We start from the raw sequence: 18,081 nt of genomic DNA, 5'->3' as shown, positions 1-18,081 counted from the left end.
AAAATTACCTTCAACGTATGTGTATAAGGTGTATATGAAACATGAATGAATGTCACATTTAGACTTGGGTCCCACCAAAAGATCTCATCATGTATATACAAATATTCCGAAATCTTTAAAAAGGCCAAAATACTTCCGGTCTCAAGCATTTCAGATAAGGGAGACTCAACCTGTATACTCCAAACCAGTAGCCCAAAATCCACAAGCCACTCTATCAGTGTTATCAGTGGGGCCTGAAATTGCTCTGGCTTTCGGTTGACACTTTAAATTAGCTGTCCAGGGTGCTGAATCAATTTTGGGGATCCAGTTCAGCAACTTGGAGATGTCCTGAAAACCTATCACAAATTGGCTGCTCTGGTCAGACGGAAGCCACCATTTGTCAGTATCCCAGCCTTTACCTGTTTTCCCATGATGCCAGGAACTCCAGTGAGAGAATCATACAGTGAGCCCTTGGCATCCGCTGGGGTTTGGTTCCAGGAACCCCATGGATACCAAAATCTGAGGATGCTCAAGTCCCATTAAATACAATGGCATAGTGAAATAGAGCCCCGGCATAAAATGGAAAAATCAAGGTTTGCTTTTTGGAATTTATGTTTTTTTAAATATTTTCAGGCCGTGGATGCTTGAATACGTGAATATAAATCCATGGATACAGAGGGCTGACTGTACTATGAAGACAACCCAAAACAAACAAACACCATGCTCTCTCTAGAGAACCGTGACCCTTCCCACAGTGGGAACCAGCCCTTCTGCACTTCCAGTTGTAAACCAGATGTAAATGTTTAGTGTAAAGGTGCCCTGTGTTTAACAGACCAATTTACAAGGCAGTTCTGCAGCCAGACATTTAAGAATAATGTTACGATCCTCCTCCTCGTTAATTATGGGACACACACTCCCATTAGTGGTTTATCACTATATCATGTCTGGGGACCTTAGAATTCTCCACACAGCTTCGTTAACTGTATTACTTCAATCTGTTTCTTAGGGAAGGGGTGCAAGGCCTGCTTGTCACCTTTGCTGGACTTGTCTCTCCGGCAGCGGCAGGGGAGAGGAAGTGCAATACCTGCTTTTAAAATAATAATGAGGAAATGGGGGAGGAAGAAGTGGACGGGTTGTTCGAATCTGCAAATATTTGGCTTTCTTCAAGATTCATCAAAATAATATTGATAGTTAATTCCCTTTTAACTTTGTTAAAGTAATGTTTTAGTTAGATTTTTTAAAATTAATGTTCACCACCTGGGATCCATTTAGGGAGAAAGGTGGCATGTAAGTGCAACAAATAAATAAATACAGTGGGCTTTTGTTATCCACTGGGATTTGGTTCCAAGCCTCGATTTTGCCATTTACCAAAAGCCATGGATGTCCAAGTCCTAGTATATGCAATAAGGTAGTAAAATAGTGTCCCTTATATTAAATGGCAAAATCAAGGTTTGGGTTTTTTGGGTTTTTTTTTTTAAACTTTCTTTCCAAGCCGTGGATGGTTGAATCCATGGATACGAAATCTGTAGATATGGAAGACTAACTGTGAACAAATAAATTTGTCAACCTGTTCCAAGGGCAGGAAATTGTCAAAAGAACGAACAAAATACCTGCAACTGAAACAAGTCCATAGTTTTGATGGCATCTACACTTAATGGTTCCTGGATATTCTTACGTTGTTTCTTGATGTTTATCTGTGTGTGTGTATACGTGCCTTAAAACTGCCTGTCAGCTTATGATGGCCCCATGAATTTCATAGGATTTCCTTAGGCAAGGAATATTTAAGAGGTGGCTTTGACAGTTATTTCCTCTGAAACAGAACCCACAGCACCTGGTATCCATTGGGATTCTCCCCTCCAAGTACTAACTAGGGCTGACCCTGCTTAGCTTCCAAGATCAGATGGGATCTCGTGCCTCCAGGGTATTTAGGCCTTGGATGTTCATTCTGTTCATTAATGGCTCACTGAAACTAAGATTTGAGAAATTTCCTTTTTGGACTACATCTCCCAGAATCCCCATCCAGATAAGCCACTGGGAATTTTAGTCCAACGAAGAAATTTTTCCAAGGTCTACCTGGAAAAGTTTATTTGAAAGCTGGCTGTAGGAACTGGAAGATTTTAAAAACCCAAGTTCAGGGGACTGTTGTGGAACTATTTTATTGTATTTCACTGGTTGGCCTCCAATTCCTTCAGGAGGCAATAAGGTATGAGGACCATTCCATTGACTTTGGTGAGAGAACAGCTCCACCTAAGACTCTCCCTGAAAGTTTCTGTTGAAGACAGTCATTATTTTTTTAAAATGTAACTTCAATGATTTGCTAGCTTTTTCCTTGCCTTTTCCCATCCCTTTAGCTCTACCATCACATCTTTTTGATTGTAGGTCGAAGAACAAGGACTATCTTAGGAACACAGGAACCTACCTTAGGCCAACTTGTCTATATCCTTCTTAAAATGAGGCACCCAGAACTGAAGACACTACTCTAGATAAGGACTGACTAGCACAGAATATAGTGGGACTGTTGCTTTCCTTGGCTTAGAAACCACTGTTCTAGGCTAACTTACCAACAGTATTATTTACTGAAACATTCTGGCCAACTGGAAGACCCAATGGGAATTTGATATTACTAATTAATACAGTCAGCTCTCCATATCCATGGATTCTTTTCCACAGATTCAACCATCCATGGCTTGATAATATTCCAAAAATATATGCATTCCAAATAGCAAGCCTTGATTTTGCTATTTTCTATAAGGGACACCATGCCAATGTATATCATGGGACTTGAGCATCCACAGATTTTGGTAACCAGAGGATCCTGGAACCTCAGCAAGTGCTCACTGGATGCATTTGTCATTTATGAAGGAGTCAGAGTTGAAGTCAATGGGAATTTGGTGTACCAACTCCACAGCCCTGGTTCACGGTGGGATGGTGGTACTCTTTGACCTTTGCTCCCTCAAATTTTCCCCTCCGGATCTATGCACAGAAGCCTCTGTTCACAACTGTTCAATCCTAGCAACACCCAATCTAAAACTGCTCAAGTCAAGAGGCACAAGGTCCATCCAGCTGCAACTCCATGGCTTCTGTTTAGGAATGCAAAACAGAGCACTACAAATGCAGAAACCTGGCGCGCACTTTCGATCAAAGTGATGACAGTTAATAAGAACAGCCCGAGACATCTGAAAATAAATCCAGCATAATCAAATGCTTGCCGCCACATGACTTACACAACCCAGGCCAAGAATGGAATAGCAAGACATTAATTCTTGCAAGTGTCCTCAAGTCCTTCAGCCGCCAAATGCAAGCAGAGTTCCAAGTATTTGTGTGAAGCCATTACTCCAGACAGAGGCTCATTTCAAACATTGCACCAAACCATGGTTTGTGGTAACTGAAGGTTTAGAGCCCATATGATCATCAGAGCTTATAAAATGTATAACAGGAATACTAGTACTCGTGATAGGTGCTCCGAATCCAGATAGGGAAATTTGCCATCTGGTCCTGGACGGGGTTACACTTCCCCTAAAGGACAAAGTTCACAGTTTGGGAGTACTCCTGGATCCATCTCTACAGTTATCATCTCAAATAGATGCGATGGCCAGGAGTGCTTGGTACCAACTTCGGCTGATACGCCAACTGCATCCCTGTCTGGATCGAAAGGACCTAGAAACTGTAGTACACGCACTGGTAACCTCTCGTTTGGATTTCTGTAATGCGCTCTACATGGGGCTACCTTTGTACCAGGTTCGGAAGCTTTAGTTGATTCAAAATGCTGCAGCCAGATTGGTCATGGGTACATCTAGGTCAGATCACATAACACCCGTATTAAAATCCCTCCACTGGCTGTCAATTCGCTTCCGGTCCCAGTACAAAGTGTTGGTTATTACCTTTAAAGCCCTACGTGGCTTGGGCCCAAGTTACTTGAGGGAACGCCTCTCCCTACACAATCTGCGCTGCACCCTTAGAACAACAGCGAAATTGCTACTCGAACACCCTAAGGTGAGACTGGCAACAACCCATCCAAGAGCCTATACAGCAATAGCGCCTACTCTTTGGAACGCACTCCTGGAAGAGATCCACCTTAGCAGCACATTGGAAGTCTTTAAAAAGGCATTGAAAACCTATCTCTTCCAGCAAGCATACCCTCCCGACTCACTGTAGAGAAAGTATTCCCCAATTAGATTAATGATATTTTATAGCTGTTTTTAGATAATTTTATTGAATAATTGTAATCACAACTAAATGTTTTTAACTGTTTTTATATTGTATGTGATAGTTTTTGTAGATGTGCACCGCTTTGATCTCGAGGAAAAGTGGTATAAAAATAAACAGTTTATTATTTTTATTATTATTTATTAGACTTCAGAGGTGCCTGCCTGCTTTGCTTTTCCATCTTATCAGCAAGATACAACTAAGAGCTATCTTGTCTGCTTTCATCTTCCACCCACACCCCATTTACTATGGTACAATATTCTCTGGAAGTGAAGCAACAGCTGGACCTATGATCTTATCAATCTGGCCATGAAATCAGGTAGTAAAGTTATAGACTCAAAGAATCATAGAGTTGGAAGAGATGACAAGGGTCATCCAGTTCAACCCCCTGCCATGCAAAAATTCACAATGAACACATCCACAACAAATGACCATCAAGCCTTTGTTTAAAGACTTCCAAAGAATGGTTTCTGATTTTGGCTGGATGACTAATTGCAAACTACAGCTAGCCAATTGAATCATTACACCATGGCACGGTTAATGTTCCTTAACCATGAAGGAACAGAGATGGGAATACAAACCCCTCCAGATGTTGTTTGATTCTTCACTCTAATGATTCTTAAGCATTGGCTGCTGAGGATTGCAGTTCAAGGACCAGTGACGTCACTACGGCGGAACAGGCAGCTGCATTCCAGATCCCATGTGGCCATGTCCACATAGGACTTGGAAGACCAGGGGTGGGTGGCCAGGCCGGGTGGGGGCTGCCTTCCAAGTCCCACATGACCATGGCCATGTGACACCTGAAGGCTGGGGGCTGCTGTGAGGTTTGAGCGCACCCCCTATCTCACTGCTGCAGCACAATTCTACACGCTGTGGCAGTGAGGTGGCGGGAATGTACTTTTGGCCCCAGCCCCAGAAACCCCAGCCCCCAGAAGCCCTGCCTCCCTGCACAGGGTGACACCTTGGGTGGGGACACCATTTTCAAGAACTTCTGGAGGGCTTCGCAATACCCATCCTTGTCTAAAACACAGAGATTAAAGAGCCATGATTTGGTGTGATGCTTGAATTGGTTTGCATGGTGTTTCAATTTAGTCATTCTCTTCAGATGGACACATCTTCTTGAGAGGTTTTTCTATTAAGAAAATCTTCATGATAACAGTTCGAGCACAAACTGTTATGCATTTCTGCTACAGCTGTAAAACTCAGTCTCATAATTGGTGCACCTTCCCCCCATTAAAATCATTTTGAATGCAAGTGTTTATAAAAATTAGAAATTACAAAAGAGGCATTTGTTATTGTTGGTAGTATTATTCTTCGGTTTATTTGTATCTTGCCTTTTGTCCCTTTTCTCACACAGAAGAGGAATGTATCTTGGATAAGAGACTCTGTCTATCTGATACAATTGGGCTGTAATTACTGTCATCCCTGAACAATGCTTACGCTAGGTAAGACTGATAGGACTTGCGTTCTGGCAACACCTGGAGGGCCACCACTGCCCAGTTCTAAGACATAAAAGCTTCATCTAACAACATGAATTTATGCTCATGCTTCCTGTTTTTATCCATATGCAAATTTAATTGATGCTAGGCCAATTAAATCGACCCAAATGCATGTGATTGATCTAATCAAAATGTCTTTAATCAGGCTGCAGATGTAATTGCTATCTCAAACATACAATATTTTAAAAATAATATAAAAATTAGTTGCCACTCATCTGCAAAAACCAACATGCAGTGATGGTAAGGAATGGTCAATACCATTCTAAATGTGCAGAGATAAGCTGTCAACCACAGAAAAAGAATGAACTCTACAGAGTCAGAACAAAAAACAATGGCCTGTCACCATCTCTCTCTTTTTAAAAATCCCATTAGGAGCAGGCAGGGTGCTGTTCTTTACCTTGTCCTGGCTCCACTGGGAAACCTGTAAGGTGCTGCTATCAGTTGCCAACCAGTGATGGAGAAGGGGGGGAGAGGAATAGAAAGAAGGTAAGTGGCAACGTAAGAGGCACAAGAAGGAGGATAACCAATGGCACCTGACCAAATGCATCTGAGGAAGTAAACTGAAGTCTATGAAAGCTCATGCTGCCAACTTCTTTCAGTTAATCTCAAAGGTGCTACAAGATCTCTCTGCAAACTGATTCTTCAGACTAACAGGGCTATATCTTTGAATTCCATCACAATGGTACCTGGATAGAGGCCAACCTACTAGGTTTCCCATGCACAGTGGTGATTTCCTGTAGTTTCCCATGGCCACTGGCTGGGGGGATTCTGGGAGATGGCATCTCAGGAAGTACATTCCCTAAGCTCAGTTTGATTGCCATAAACACAATTCTTACCTTTCGTTTCAGTATAAAGGTTTTTGGGTTTTTTTGCTCTATTGTTTTGCAGGGAGAAGAAAGAAAGAGTTGCGAACAGTTAGGGTAAATCTCTTGAGGTGGAAGAAGGACCACATCTCATAGGATGCAGAGAAAAATGGCAGACGGTATACTTACACCACTGGAAAGGTTCTCAGCATACTTCACATGGGGAGAGGAAGTCAGAAAGCCTCCGAGAGGTCTTCACTTTTACTTATCATCCTGAAACAGAGGAGAAGAAGAGTGAGGGAGAAAGCCAATTTAATTTTTTTAATATGCTTTATTAACAAATCATTTACCATATCAATCCGCACAACTGGCAAACCACTGTGGGGCCACTATTCTTTCCTGCCCCTATGAATGAAACTCCCTTCTAGGCCTTGGGACAGTAACATTACATGATTGTTATCCAAGGTTATTTTAATTTGTTGTCTGCTGTATTTTATTCTTTGAATGTTAAGCTGTATTATGTTTAATTATTTTTGTAGAATGTACACCATAGGCAGGTTTATTTTATCTGTTTTAATTTATTGTATGTATAGAGCTGTGTAAATTTACAGCTCTTTATAAATAAAGCATAACAACAACAACAACAACAACAACAACAACAACAACTTTTTTGAACAATTCCCAGAGTCCCTCAGCAGTCATTTTGGGAATTGCAATTTGGAAAAAATAATACCAAAAAGAAACAGAGTTGGCTTGTTTAAATAATAAATAAATATCCTCCTTGTAATATATCAAATGCCTTTAAACTGTTTCATGTAAGTGGTCTTATCAACTGTGGTTGCGTGCCTTCAAGTCATTCTCAATATATGGCAATCTTAAGGCAAATCTATCATAGGGTTTTCTTGGCGACTTTCTTCAGAGGGAGTTTGCCACTGCCATCCTCTGAGGCTGAGAGACTGTGACTTGACCAAGGTCACCCAGTGGGTTTCATGGCTGAGCCAGGATTCGAACCCGGAATCCTAGTCCAATGCTCAAACCATTACACCACACTATTCAGTACCCCCAATATCGTAGTTTATTTAATTGTATTTACTACTGTATTATGATAACCGTTCAGTTGTACTTTGTATAAAATCTAGGTTGTGAACTGCTTTGGGACCCATACTGATAGAAAGGTGGGACTGAAATGAAATAAAATGAAATGAAAATTTCACGTTCTGCTGCTATATTTAGTCCTATAAAGTTACAATATTTCCCTAAAATCTTCAGTGTACTTTAGGTTTAAAAGCCACAATTATATATACACACACACACACACACACACACACACACACACACACACAATATTGGTGAACTTCTGAAGAAATATAAGAAAGTGATATTGACTTTGTCTGCTGCAGCATCACATTATTGGCTTCTGTTCAGTTTTTTCATTCTACCTAAAGATGATGTTCAAAAAAATGAATGCAAGCCAATAACGTGATGCTGCAGCAGACAAAGTCAATATCACTTTCGCATGTTACTTCAGCAGTTGGGAGACAGTACAGTCCATCTTACTTCAGAATAGTAAAGACTTCATTGGGGGTACTGTGCTCAATTTCTGGCAAAACAGGAAGGACTGGAGGACAACTAGAAGGACAATGAAACTATACAGGCAGAAACCACACAGGATGATAGGAAGAACTGGACACTCCAATCTTAGGGGAAAGACTATTGTGTACGTGTGTGTGTGTGTGCTCAAGTCAATTCCGACTTATATAGTATATCTTGATTTCAGTAAAGCTTTTGACAGGGTTCCCCATGACATTCTTGCAAACAAGCTTGTAAAATGTGGGCTAGACAAAGTAACTGTTAAATGGATCTGTAATTGGTTGACCGGCCGAACCCAAAGGGTGCTCAGCAATGGCTCCTTTTCATCCTGGAGAGAAGTGACCAGTGGGGTACCACAGGGCTCTGTCCTGGGCCCAGTGTTATTCAACATCTTTATCAATGACTTAGATGACAGAATTGGGTGCATACTCATCAAATTAGCAATGACACCAAACTAGGGGGAGTAGGTAATACTCCAGAGGACAGGATCAGAATTCAAAATGACCTGAATAGACCAGAAAGCTCAGCCAAAGCTAACAAAATGAAATTCAACACAGAGAAATGTAAAGTACTGCATTTAGGGCGGAAAAATGAAATGAACAGATATAGGATGGGCAACACCTGGCTGAACGAGAGTTATATGTGAAAAGGATCTAGGAATTCAAGTAGACGACAAATTGAACATAAGTCAACAGTGCGATGCAGCAGCTAAAAAGGCCAATGCGATTTTAGGCTGCATCAATAGAAAGTATAGTGTCTAGATCAAGGGAAGTAATAGTGCTACTGTATTCTGCTCTGGTCAGGCCCCACCTGGAATATTGTGTCCAGTTCTGGGCACCACAATTCAAAAAGGACATTGAGAAACTGGAGCGTGTCCAAAGGAGGGTGACTAAAATGGTGAAGGGTCTGGAAACCTTGACCTATGAGGAACGACTCAGGGAGCTGGGGATGTTTAGCCTGGAGAAGATAAGGTTAAGAGGTGATATGATAGCCCTGTTTAAATACATGAGGGAATGTCATACTGAGGAGGGAGCAAGCTTGTTTTCTGCTGCTCCAGAGACTAGGACCCAGAGCAATGGATGCAAGCTCCAGGAAAAGAGATTCCACCTCAACATTAGGAAGAACTTCCTGACAGTAAGGGCTGTTCGACAGTGGAACACACTCCTTCCTTGGAGTGTAGTGGAGTCTCCTTCTCTGGAGGTCTTTAAGAAGAGGCTGGATGGCCATATGTTGGGGATGCTTTGATTGAGATTTCCTGCGTGGCAGAATGGTGTTGGACTGGATGGCCCTTGCAATCTCTTCCAACTCTACAATTCTGTGATTCTATGATTCTAAAAGGCAAACCTACATGGATTTTTCTCAGCAAGATTTGTTCAGAGGAGGTTCGCCATTGCCTTCCCCTGAGGCTGAGAGAGTGTGGCTTATTCAAGATCACCCAGTGGGTTTCAAGGCCAAGCTGGGAATCGAACCCTGGTCTCCAGAGTCATAGTCCAATACTCAAACCACTGCGCCACACTATCTCTTAGAAAGACTATTATGAAAAGATAATCTGACAATTCTAAAATGTTTTAGATTGTTTGCATGGCCTAAAACAAAATGTAATGAAAGTGAGCAAGAAAGAACTTTGGATCTGACTTCCCAAGAAGTTAACAAAGCATGTGTGTAAGATTCATTTCAACCTTTGTTGAAATCTCCTCAATTTAAGTGGGGGAAAGTAGTACAAGGATCACCTCTGTGAGTTTCAGGAAAAGACTGATCTAAAAGAAATGACATGAAGGAAAGTTTGCCTTAGAGCAATGGACTCAAGCATATGAAGCCAGTGTCTTCCATGTCAGTAGGGCAGCGAAACCACCCCAGGTTTTATTCCCGCCTTGAAAGGAGCTATCCAGGGTACTGAACATTCTTAACCAAACAGATTCAGCACTCTAGATAGTTCTTTTAAAGCTCAGATGAAGGTCCAAAACACAGTGCAGAAGTAATACAGTTCGAGACCCTGGCTCAGTGCTAGTGCATCTTGGGAATTGTAGTTTATTGTGCCATAAGAGCTGTCTGACAGAGAAGACTAAATGTCTCACAAAACTACAGTTCCCAGAATTCCCTAGCCTTTAGCCAGGGCAGTTAAAGCTGTCTGAAACTGGATTATTTCTGCAGTGTGTTTTGGATCATTAGTTGCAGAGTGTGAGACAGTAGAATACCTGCGCCTTACCACTGGGATTTGAATTGGTCTCCAAAGCAAGAATCCTATACACATCCAAAAGATTAAACATTTCTATTTTCCTGCTAATGACAATTACCTTCCAGTAAAAGAAAGCTGTCATACCTTGAAAAAAAGAATGACTATTGATAAAGAATAATGATCAGTGCTAAGAGCACACAAAATTGGGGAAAAAAATATTATTTTTTTTGTAATCCTGTTTTTTGTGTTAATTTTTGTTTGTTTAAACTCATTTTGTACTTATTCATTTATTTATTTTGCAGCAATGTGTAGGACTACACCAATATAGAACTAAATCAAGAAAATTAAGCACCAAAATGCAGTTCAGATGCCACAAGTTTAAATAATAATTGTTTTTTGTTCAAAAGTGCTCTTTTAAAGCAAGTTGTTTTGGTTGAACTTGGATGAATTGAAGGATTTGTTTCCGAGTGGCATTTCTTACACAATAAAATAAAGTGTTTAAAAAGAAGCAACTGACCCTGGATGTTGGTCCAGCAAGGAACAACTGGCAATAAACTGTTAAATTTTTAAAAGGACTGTTTTCTTAAGTCCTTTGGTTTATGATAAGGTTTAAATTGTGGTTTAACCCATCATTTAAACGATAATTTAAGCCATGGTTTAAACCACAGTTTAAGTCACAGTTTAAACCATGTTTTAAGCAAACCTGATTAAAACCAGCTAACTATGATGGTGAAGAACCCCTGTGACTATGGAAAAGCTGCAAAGAAAAAAAAGACTGTTCTTTTTTACTTATGAGAACACCTTTCTAGGAATCTCCAGGTGCTCCAGTGCAACTCTATGGTCAACATATGCCAGGAGTTGATCATGGAATCATACTGGAGAAATACAAATGCCTAGAAAAGTGTTTTCTCTAGGAACATCTAGGTTCTTCAGCACAACTCTCTAGTCAACTTCCAGCAGAACCTTGCCAAGGAGACGGTGGGGAGGGCGCACAATCGCCCAAAAGCCTCTCCCTGGCTGGGCTTCATTTGCGAGGAAAGCCCAATGAGGGAGACGCTGAGGAGGGCACACCCTCAACGTATCCACGGGTCATATAAAAATCCATATTTTTGCCCCCAAAAGTTGACCTCGACTTATACATGAGGTCGACTTGTACACGAGTATATACGGTACACAAATTCAACCTAGGCAATGAGGAAATAGTGATACAGTAGTAAAAGAGCTCCTATACCTTGGATCAAACATTGATCAGAACAGAGATTGAAGCCAAGAAGTCAGAAGAAGACTAGGAATGGGAAGGACAGCTAGGAAAGAATTAGAAAAGATCCTAAAAGGTGAAGGTATAAAACTGAGCACCAAAGTTAGACTTGTCCAAGCCATTTTATTCCCCATCACCATGTACAGGTGCAAGAGCTGGACAATGAAGGAAGCAAATAAGAAGAAAATGAACTCATTTGAGAAGAGTGCTGAGAATACCGTAGATGACCAAAAAGACAAACAAATGGGTCCTTGAACAGATCAAGCTGGAAATATAGCTAGAAGCCAAGATGATAATGTTGAGGTTGTCGGACTTTGGCCCACATTATGAGAAAGAATGACTCATTGGAAAAGACAATGATGCTAGGAAAGGTGGAGGGATGTAGAAAGAGAGGAAGTCCACATGCTTAGATGGATGAACTCTATTAAGGAGGCCACAGGTGTGAATTTGGAGGACCTAAGCAGAAGAGTGGAGGATAGGGAGTCTTGGAGATTCCTCATAGCAATAACAATAACAAGTACATAAACCGCTTATCAGTGCACTTAAGCACTCCCTAAGTGGTTTACAATGTGTAAGCAATAGCAATAGCAGCTTCATTTATATAAGCCAATTGCCCCCAACAAGCTGGGTACTCCTTTTAGCAACCTATGGAAGGATGCAAGGCTGAGTGGAGCACTGCCTGGAATTGAACTCACAACCTTGTGGTAGTGAATGGCTGCTATATCATAATTTAACCATTGCACCATCAGGGTCTCATCCACAGGTTCACCACAACCACAACAAAGGATGATATACTATTAGCAAAGTCTAACAAACTTTGGAGCTAGAAATCCAAAGGATCATATCAAAGAAAAGGGATTATTCTGCCCAGGTGGATTTCTGGGAGCTATAATCCAAAATGGTAACTTTTCCAGGCTCTGCCACAGGCCAAGAACAACCGAGAGTAGATACAGAACAGCAAGAATACAAGTAACTGTTAAAGAATGGTGGAAAGCTGCCCTTTTTTGAACTACAACTCCCAGCATTCCCGGTAGATCCTGACACGGGAGGTTGGGGCGTGTGGGCTCTGGGAGTTGTAGTCCCCACAAAAAAGGTTGGCCTTCCCAAGCACTAGTCCAAACCAGTAAAATATTCAGTTTGTTCTTGAATTCAAAGATATAGCTGTGTAAGTCTGTAGAATCAGTATGTAGTGAGATCCTGTATCACCTTTGAGACTCACTGAAAGAATGAAGTTTCCTAGACTCCAGTATACTAAATACATCTGAGGAAGTAGACTTTAGTCTACAAAAGCTCATGCTGCCAACTTCTTTTTTTTCAGTCAGTCTCAAAGAACTGTTTGTTGTTGTTACTGTGCACCTTCAACTCGTTTTAGACCTATGGCAACCCTAAGGCAAATAAAATAAAATAAAATAAAATGATAGGGTTCTCTTGGCAAAATTTGTTCAGAAGAGGTTTGCCCTTGAGGCTGAGAGTATGTGGCTTGCTCAAGGTCTCCCAGTGGGTATCATAGCGAAATTGGGAATCAAGAGTCGTAGTCTTGTACTCAAACCGATATGCCACGATTTAGTTATGGGCTTGTAAATATATGACTTCAGGATGATGTGCTATGTGAAGGCAACGAATGCGAATTTCAAGATGCATTCCCACAGCATGAGAGTTCAAAAACGCCAGGCCTCAAAAGACTTCAGTCAGCCCAGCAGACGGCCCCGAGCCGGCCTTCTTAGCATTAAACAGCCAGAACGGCAAGTGTCATTAATCTCTATAACTAATGCAGAGGTTAAAGCTGACAAACCTTTGTCCTGTCTGCATTATTCATTAATGAAATTAACTTGTTAAGGGGCAGCAGTGAGCAAAGGGGGGAGGAGGTGAAGAGAAGAAATGGAGGAAGGAAAGAAAGTGAGAAAGAAAGGCAAAACTGGGAGGGGAGGAGGGATTTCTCCTCCTTTTGGGGGGGGGGTTGTAAAGTGAAAGAAAAAGAGGGCAATGTTATATATATTAGTATGAAAACCATGGCGGCAACCGTGAGCGGAATCAACAATCCAATCCCGAGCTTAAAAGCCGCTCTGAAAAGGCAGCTCAAATTTACAATGGATGAGTCTTCGCAGCAATCTGTTTTTCTGATATTAAAAATCTCATTTTCTCAGTGCCAAGGACAAGTGGAAAGCGTGAGGCACTGGAGTATCAACTCGGCATTTGTCTCATTTGACATTAAATCATTCTCATTTTCAACTCGGATTTTCTAATATCTCCTCGGGAGCCACTTCAGTTTTCTTCATTCCTCTCCGGCTGCAATTAAGATGTTTGAGTACAGCTTGCCCTGCCATCGCAGCCGCTGCCTCCCCAGCCAGCTCACTTGAAGAAGGAATTGTGCTTTTAAAAAGCTCCAGCCTAGGCCAAAAGGAATAAAAGGAAGGGAAAAAACCCTGTAGCAACAACAGGTGAAGATTTCATCTGTGGAACTTCTGCCTGGCAGTATGATAACATCCCCCTTATCTACAATGGCTGGAAAGAATAGGAAAGAATAAGAAAGAAGCAGCCCCATCTCATGATTCTACAATTAAGGCCAGAAGGACCATTAATGGGGTGGGAGAAATTAAACTGAAGGGCTTTTTAAAAATCAAATACAGTATGATGGCCAGAATCCTGCTGTTTGCTTCATACAGGCACAACTTCTGCTATGGAAACAGCTGAACATTTTTATGCAACAGGGAACAGCCACATTCAAGGTCACAGAAGTGGAACTGTGCATGTGAATGTCTAGATCGAGGGAAGTAATAGTCATAGAATCACAGAATCATAGAGTTGAAAGAAACCCCAATGGCCATCCAATCCAACCCCTGTCTGCCATGCAGGAACTCACAATCAAAGCATCTCCAAAAGATGGCTATCCAGCCTCTGTTTAAAGGCCTCCAAAGAAGGAGACTCCATCACTCTCCAAGGGAGTGTGTTCCACTGTCGGACAGCCCTTACTGTCAGGAAGTTCCTCCTAATGTTGAGCTGGAATCTCTTTACCTGTAGCTTGCATCTATTGTTCTGGGTTCTAGCAGGGATGTAGCCAGGATTTTAGGAAGGAGGGAAGACTAAGTGCCACCATTATAAGGGGTCTTGGGTGCGGTGGTGCAGCGGCGCATGCCATTCATTGTATTTAACAGAAGGGGGGGTCTGGTCCCCATGGACCCACCCCCCTTGGCTATGTCACTGGTTCTAGTCTCTGGAGCAGCAGAAAACAAGCTTGCTCCACCTTCAATGTGACACCCCTTCAAATACTTAAGCAGGGCTATCATATCACCCCTTAACTGTCTCTTCTCCAAGCTAAACATACCCAGCTCCCTAAGTCTTTCCTCATAAGGCATGGTTTCCAGACCCTTTGCCATTTTGGTTGCCCTCCTCTGGACACACTACAGTTTGTCAACATCCTTTCTGAATTGTCCCACACTATTCTGGTTTGTTCAGGCTTCACCTGGAATACTGCATCCAGTACCAGGCACCACACAAGAGAGTTGTTGACAAGATGGAACGTGTCCAGAGGAGGGGAACCAAAATTGTGAAACCTCTGGCACACATGCCCTATGAAGATCAGCTTAGGGAGCTGGGCATGTTTAGCCTGCAGAAGAGAAGGTTAAGGGATTACATGATAGCCATCTTCAAATATTTGAAGGGATGCCATATTGAAGATCGCAAAAGCTTGTTTTCTGATGCTCCAGAGACTAAGACAGAGACCAATGGATGCAAACTACAAGAAAAGAGATTCCAGCTAAAACACCAGGAGGAATTTCCTGACAGTAAGAGATGTTTAACAATGGAAGAAATTCCCTCAGAGAGCAATGGAGTCTCCTTCCTTGTAAGTTTTTAAACAGAGACTGGATGGCCATCTGTCAGGGGTGCTTTGATTGTATATTCCTGCAGGGCAGAATGGGATTGGTCTGTGTGGTCCCTGGGGTCTATTCCAACTCTATGATATTATGATCCTATGTAGACACATTGCACATAGCTATGCAATGCATTGGATGCACTGTTTGGTTATGTTTCATGTCTTATATGTTTGATGTCTTGATTGAGTTGCATAATGCTACTATTCAACAAAAGGACTGGATAGCAACATCAGTGTGCAGAGTCCTATTCTGAGATTTGTTTTACACAACCACAGCACAGGCTCTTTGCTCTTTCTTTCTGAGCCTCCTGAAGACCACTAGCAAGAACTCCCTGACAGTAAGAGCTGTTTGACAGTGGAATAATCTGCCTTGTACATTGTTGGACTCTATCTTTGGAAGTCTTTAAACAAAGGCTGAATGGGCATCTTTCAGGAGTGTTTCATTTGTGTATTCCTCAATGACAGGGGGTTCAACTAGCTGGCCCGTGCAGTCCCTTCCGACTTCATGATTCCAACAGTGAGATGGGGCTGTTTAAAAAGTCAAGGTGATTCTAGGCTCCATCAATAGAAGTGTAGTGTGAGATTAGTTATACAGTGGGACCTCAGTATCTGTGGAAGATCCATTCCAGACCCCCCCCCCCCCATGGATATCAAAGTCCACGGGACCTTAATTCCTGTTGTCCTCAAAGGCGGTGTGTGCAAGTGGCTGTGCCACCATTAGGGACACAGAGACTTCCAGTGAAGGCTTGTGTCCCTAATGGTGATGTGGCTACATGCACTGGCTGCCACTGGGGACAATGGGGGATTGTCGTCCACAGATGCTTAAAGTCCGTGGATACCAAGGTCTCACTGTAGTACCACTCTATTCTGCTTTGGTCAGGCCTCACTTGGAATATTGTGTCCATTTCTGGGCACCACAATTCAAAAAGGATATTGACAAGCTGGAGCGTGTCCAGAGGAGGACAACCAAATGGTGAAGGATCTGGAAACCATCAAGCCATGTGAGGAATGAGTTAGGGAGCTGGGTATGTTTAACCTGGAGAAGAGACAGTTAAGAGGTGATATGATAGCCCTGTTTAAATATTTGAAGAGATGTCACACTGAAGATGGAACAAGCTTGTTTTCTGCTGCTCCGGAGACTAGAACATGGAATAATGGATTCAAACTACAGGAAAAGAGACATGAGGAAGACCCTCCTGATAGTAAGAGCTGTTCAACAGTGGAACATGCTCCCTCGGAGTGTGTTTGAGTCTCCTTCTTTGGGGGTCTTAAACAGAGGCTGGATAGCCATCTGTTGGGAATGTTTGGATTGTTGGAGATTGGACTGGATATCCCTTGTGGTGTGTTCCAACTCTATGGTTCTATGACTCTATGGTTCTAATCTCAAGAAGAAAACCAGCAAGAAAGGCTCCTAACAGGCTGTGGCCCTGAATCTTGCCCCAGGGTGGTGTCTCCTCAAGCACAAAATTCCCAAGTTAAGAATGCAAGTTTCTTGCCACAAGAACCATGTCTCTTGCACTCCATAGACACTGATGGTGCAGCAGAACTGCTTAATCAAACAGAATGCCCTTCATGGAGATTCTACAGCCTAGATTCTCAATATGCTAAATGTAGTTATCAAACCACTTCTACAACAAACATCATTGCTCTCCTTGCCACTGTTCTGGTAGTTTTGGGATCATTTCAATGAAGGATTATAAATTTATTATGGAAAAAGAATGCAGCCCCCTGGGATGTCCATCTCTCACATTCAGGATGACAGCAATTTCCAAGCCCTTAAAGCTACATAGGCTAGCATTTCAGAAACTACAGCTTCCACAATTACCCACTCAGAATAGACTGTGCCCATGCTGGTTGGGAGTTGTAGTCCAAGCAAGTAACTTTTCCAAGCTCTTATCAGAGGAAAGGCTAAGCAGCATTTCCAGGAAATGAGAAACTAGGCACAAACCTCTGCCCTGTATAATTCTCTGCTCCCAAAACCAGTTAGAGCAAAATCTTGCAGAGAAAAAACAACAACAAAAAGTCATCACCTGTTAAAGCCTCTGACAAAGAAGCTTCTTTTGACAGAGTTTTTTTTACATGCTTTCAGCCCCTTTCCATTCTTCGTAGTCCTCTGTCAAGCTGTTATGGTTTCTATACTACTTGTGGGAAACGACAGCAGCTTGTTTTCTGCTACAGAAATGTTAAACATAGAAATAAATAAAACCAGAAATAGATGAAAGTGTTTCTTGATTTAGGGGGGGAGGAATGGGTGCTTGTGGATATTAAACAGTGAAGGGGACCCGGCCACCTATTTCAGAGGTGAAATGCTGGTCCTAGGTGCTTCCAAGCTACTTAGACTTCTCAGTCAGAGAGCTCTGGTTCTGCAACAAACTAGAAATCCCAGGATTCCATAGCATTTACAGCAGTTAAAGTGGTGTCACAACTGCATTATTTCTGCAGTGCAGATGCACCCTTGGTCTACTTCCTCAGATGGATGGAAAGTTATGTTTACAGTTATTGCAAAGGGATCTTATAGCACCCTTGAGACTAACTGAAAGAAAGGTCCGAAACACTCTGCAGAAATTTGAAAGAGGAATTCAGGGGGATTCTACAAGTGGGGTGTTGCTACAGGGAAAGCCCTGTTATGTGTACACACCAAGCTGACCTTACAAAGTGTTGGCAACTGCCTGAGGAATGCTGGGTAATCCTACCAGTCT

General features: G+C 42.1%; 1 protein-coding gene across 6 annotated transcripts in view; it reads right to left on the bottom strand.

Annotated features, from left to right (window-relative positions):
* The window catches only part of LOC149310351 (homeobox-containing protein 1-like), a 157,081-nt gene that overhangs the window by 62,794 nt on the left and 76,206 nt on the right, over positions 1-18,081 (bottom strand). For all 6 annotated transcript variants that reach the window (XM_089528784.1, XM_089528786.1, XM_089528781.1 and 3 more), the window contains exon 2: positions 6,677-6,760. In XM_089528784.1, coding sequence (XP_089384910.1) covers positions 6,677-6,699 — 23 coding nt within the window. In that variant the 5' untranslated portion in view covers positions 6,700-6,760. The remainder of the gene's footprint in view (positions 1-6,676; positions 6,761-18,081) is intronic.

This window comes from Sceloporus occidentalis, unplaced genomic scaffold, assembly GCF_023333645.1.
Source record: "Sceloporus occidentalis isolate IW3139 unplaced genomic scaffold, rSceOcc1.0.p SCAF_6, whole genome shotgun sequence".
NCBI classification, from domain to species: Eukaryota; Metazoa; Chordata; class Lepidosauria; order Squamata; family Phrynosomatidae; genus Sceloporus; species Sceloporus occidentalis.
Note: the sequence above shows the minus strand (reverse complement) of the source record. Positions and strands in the feature narration are given on the sequence as shown.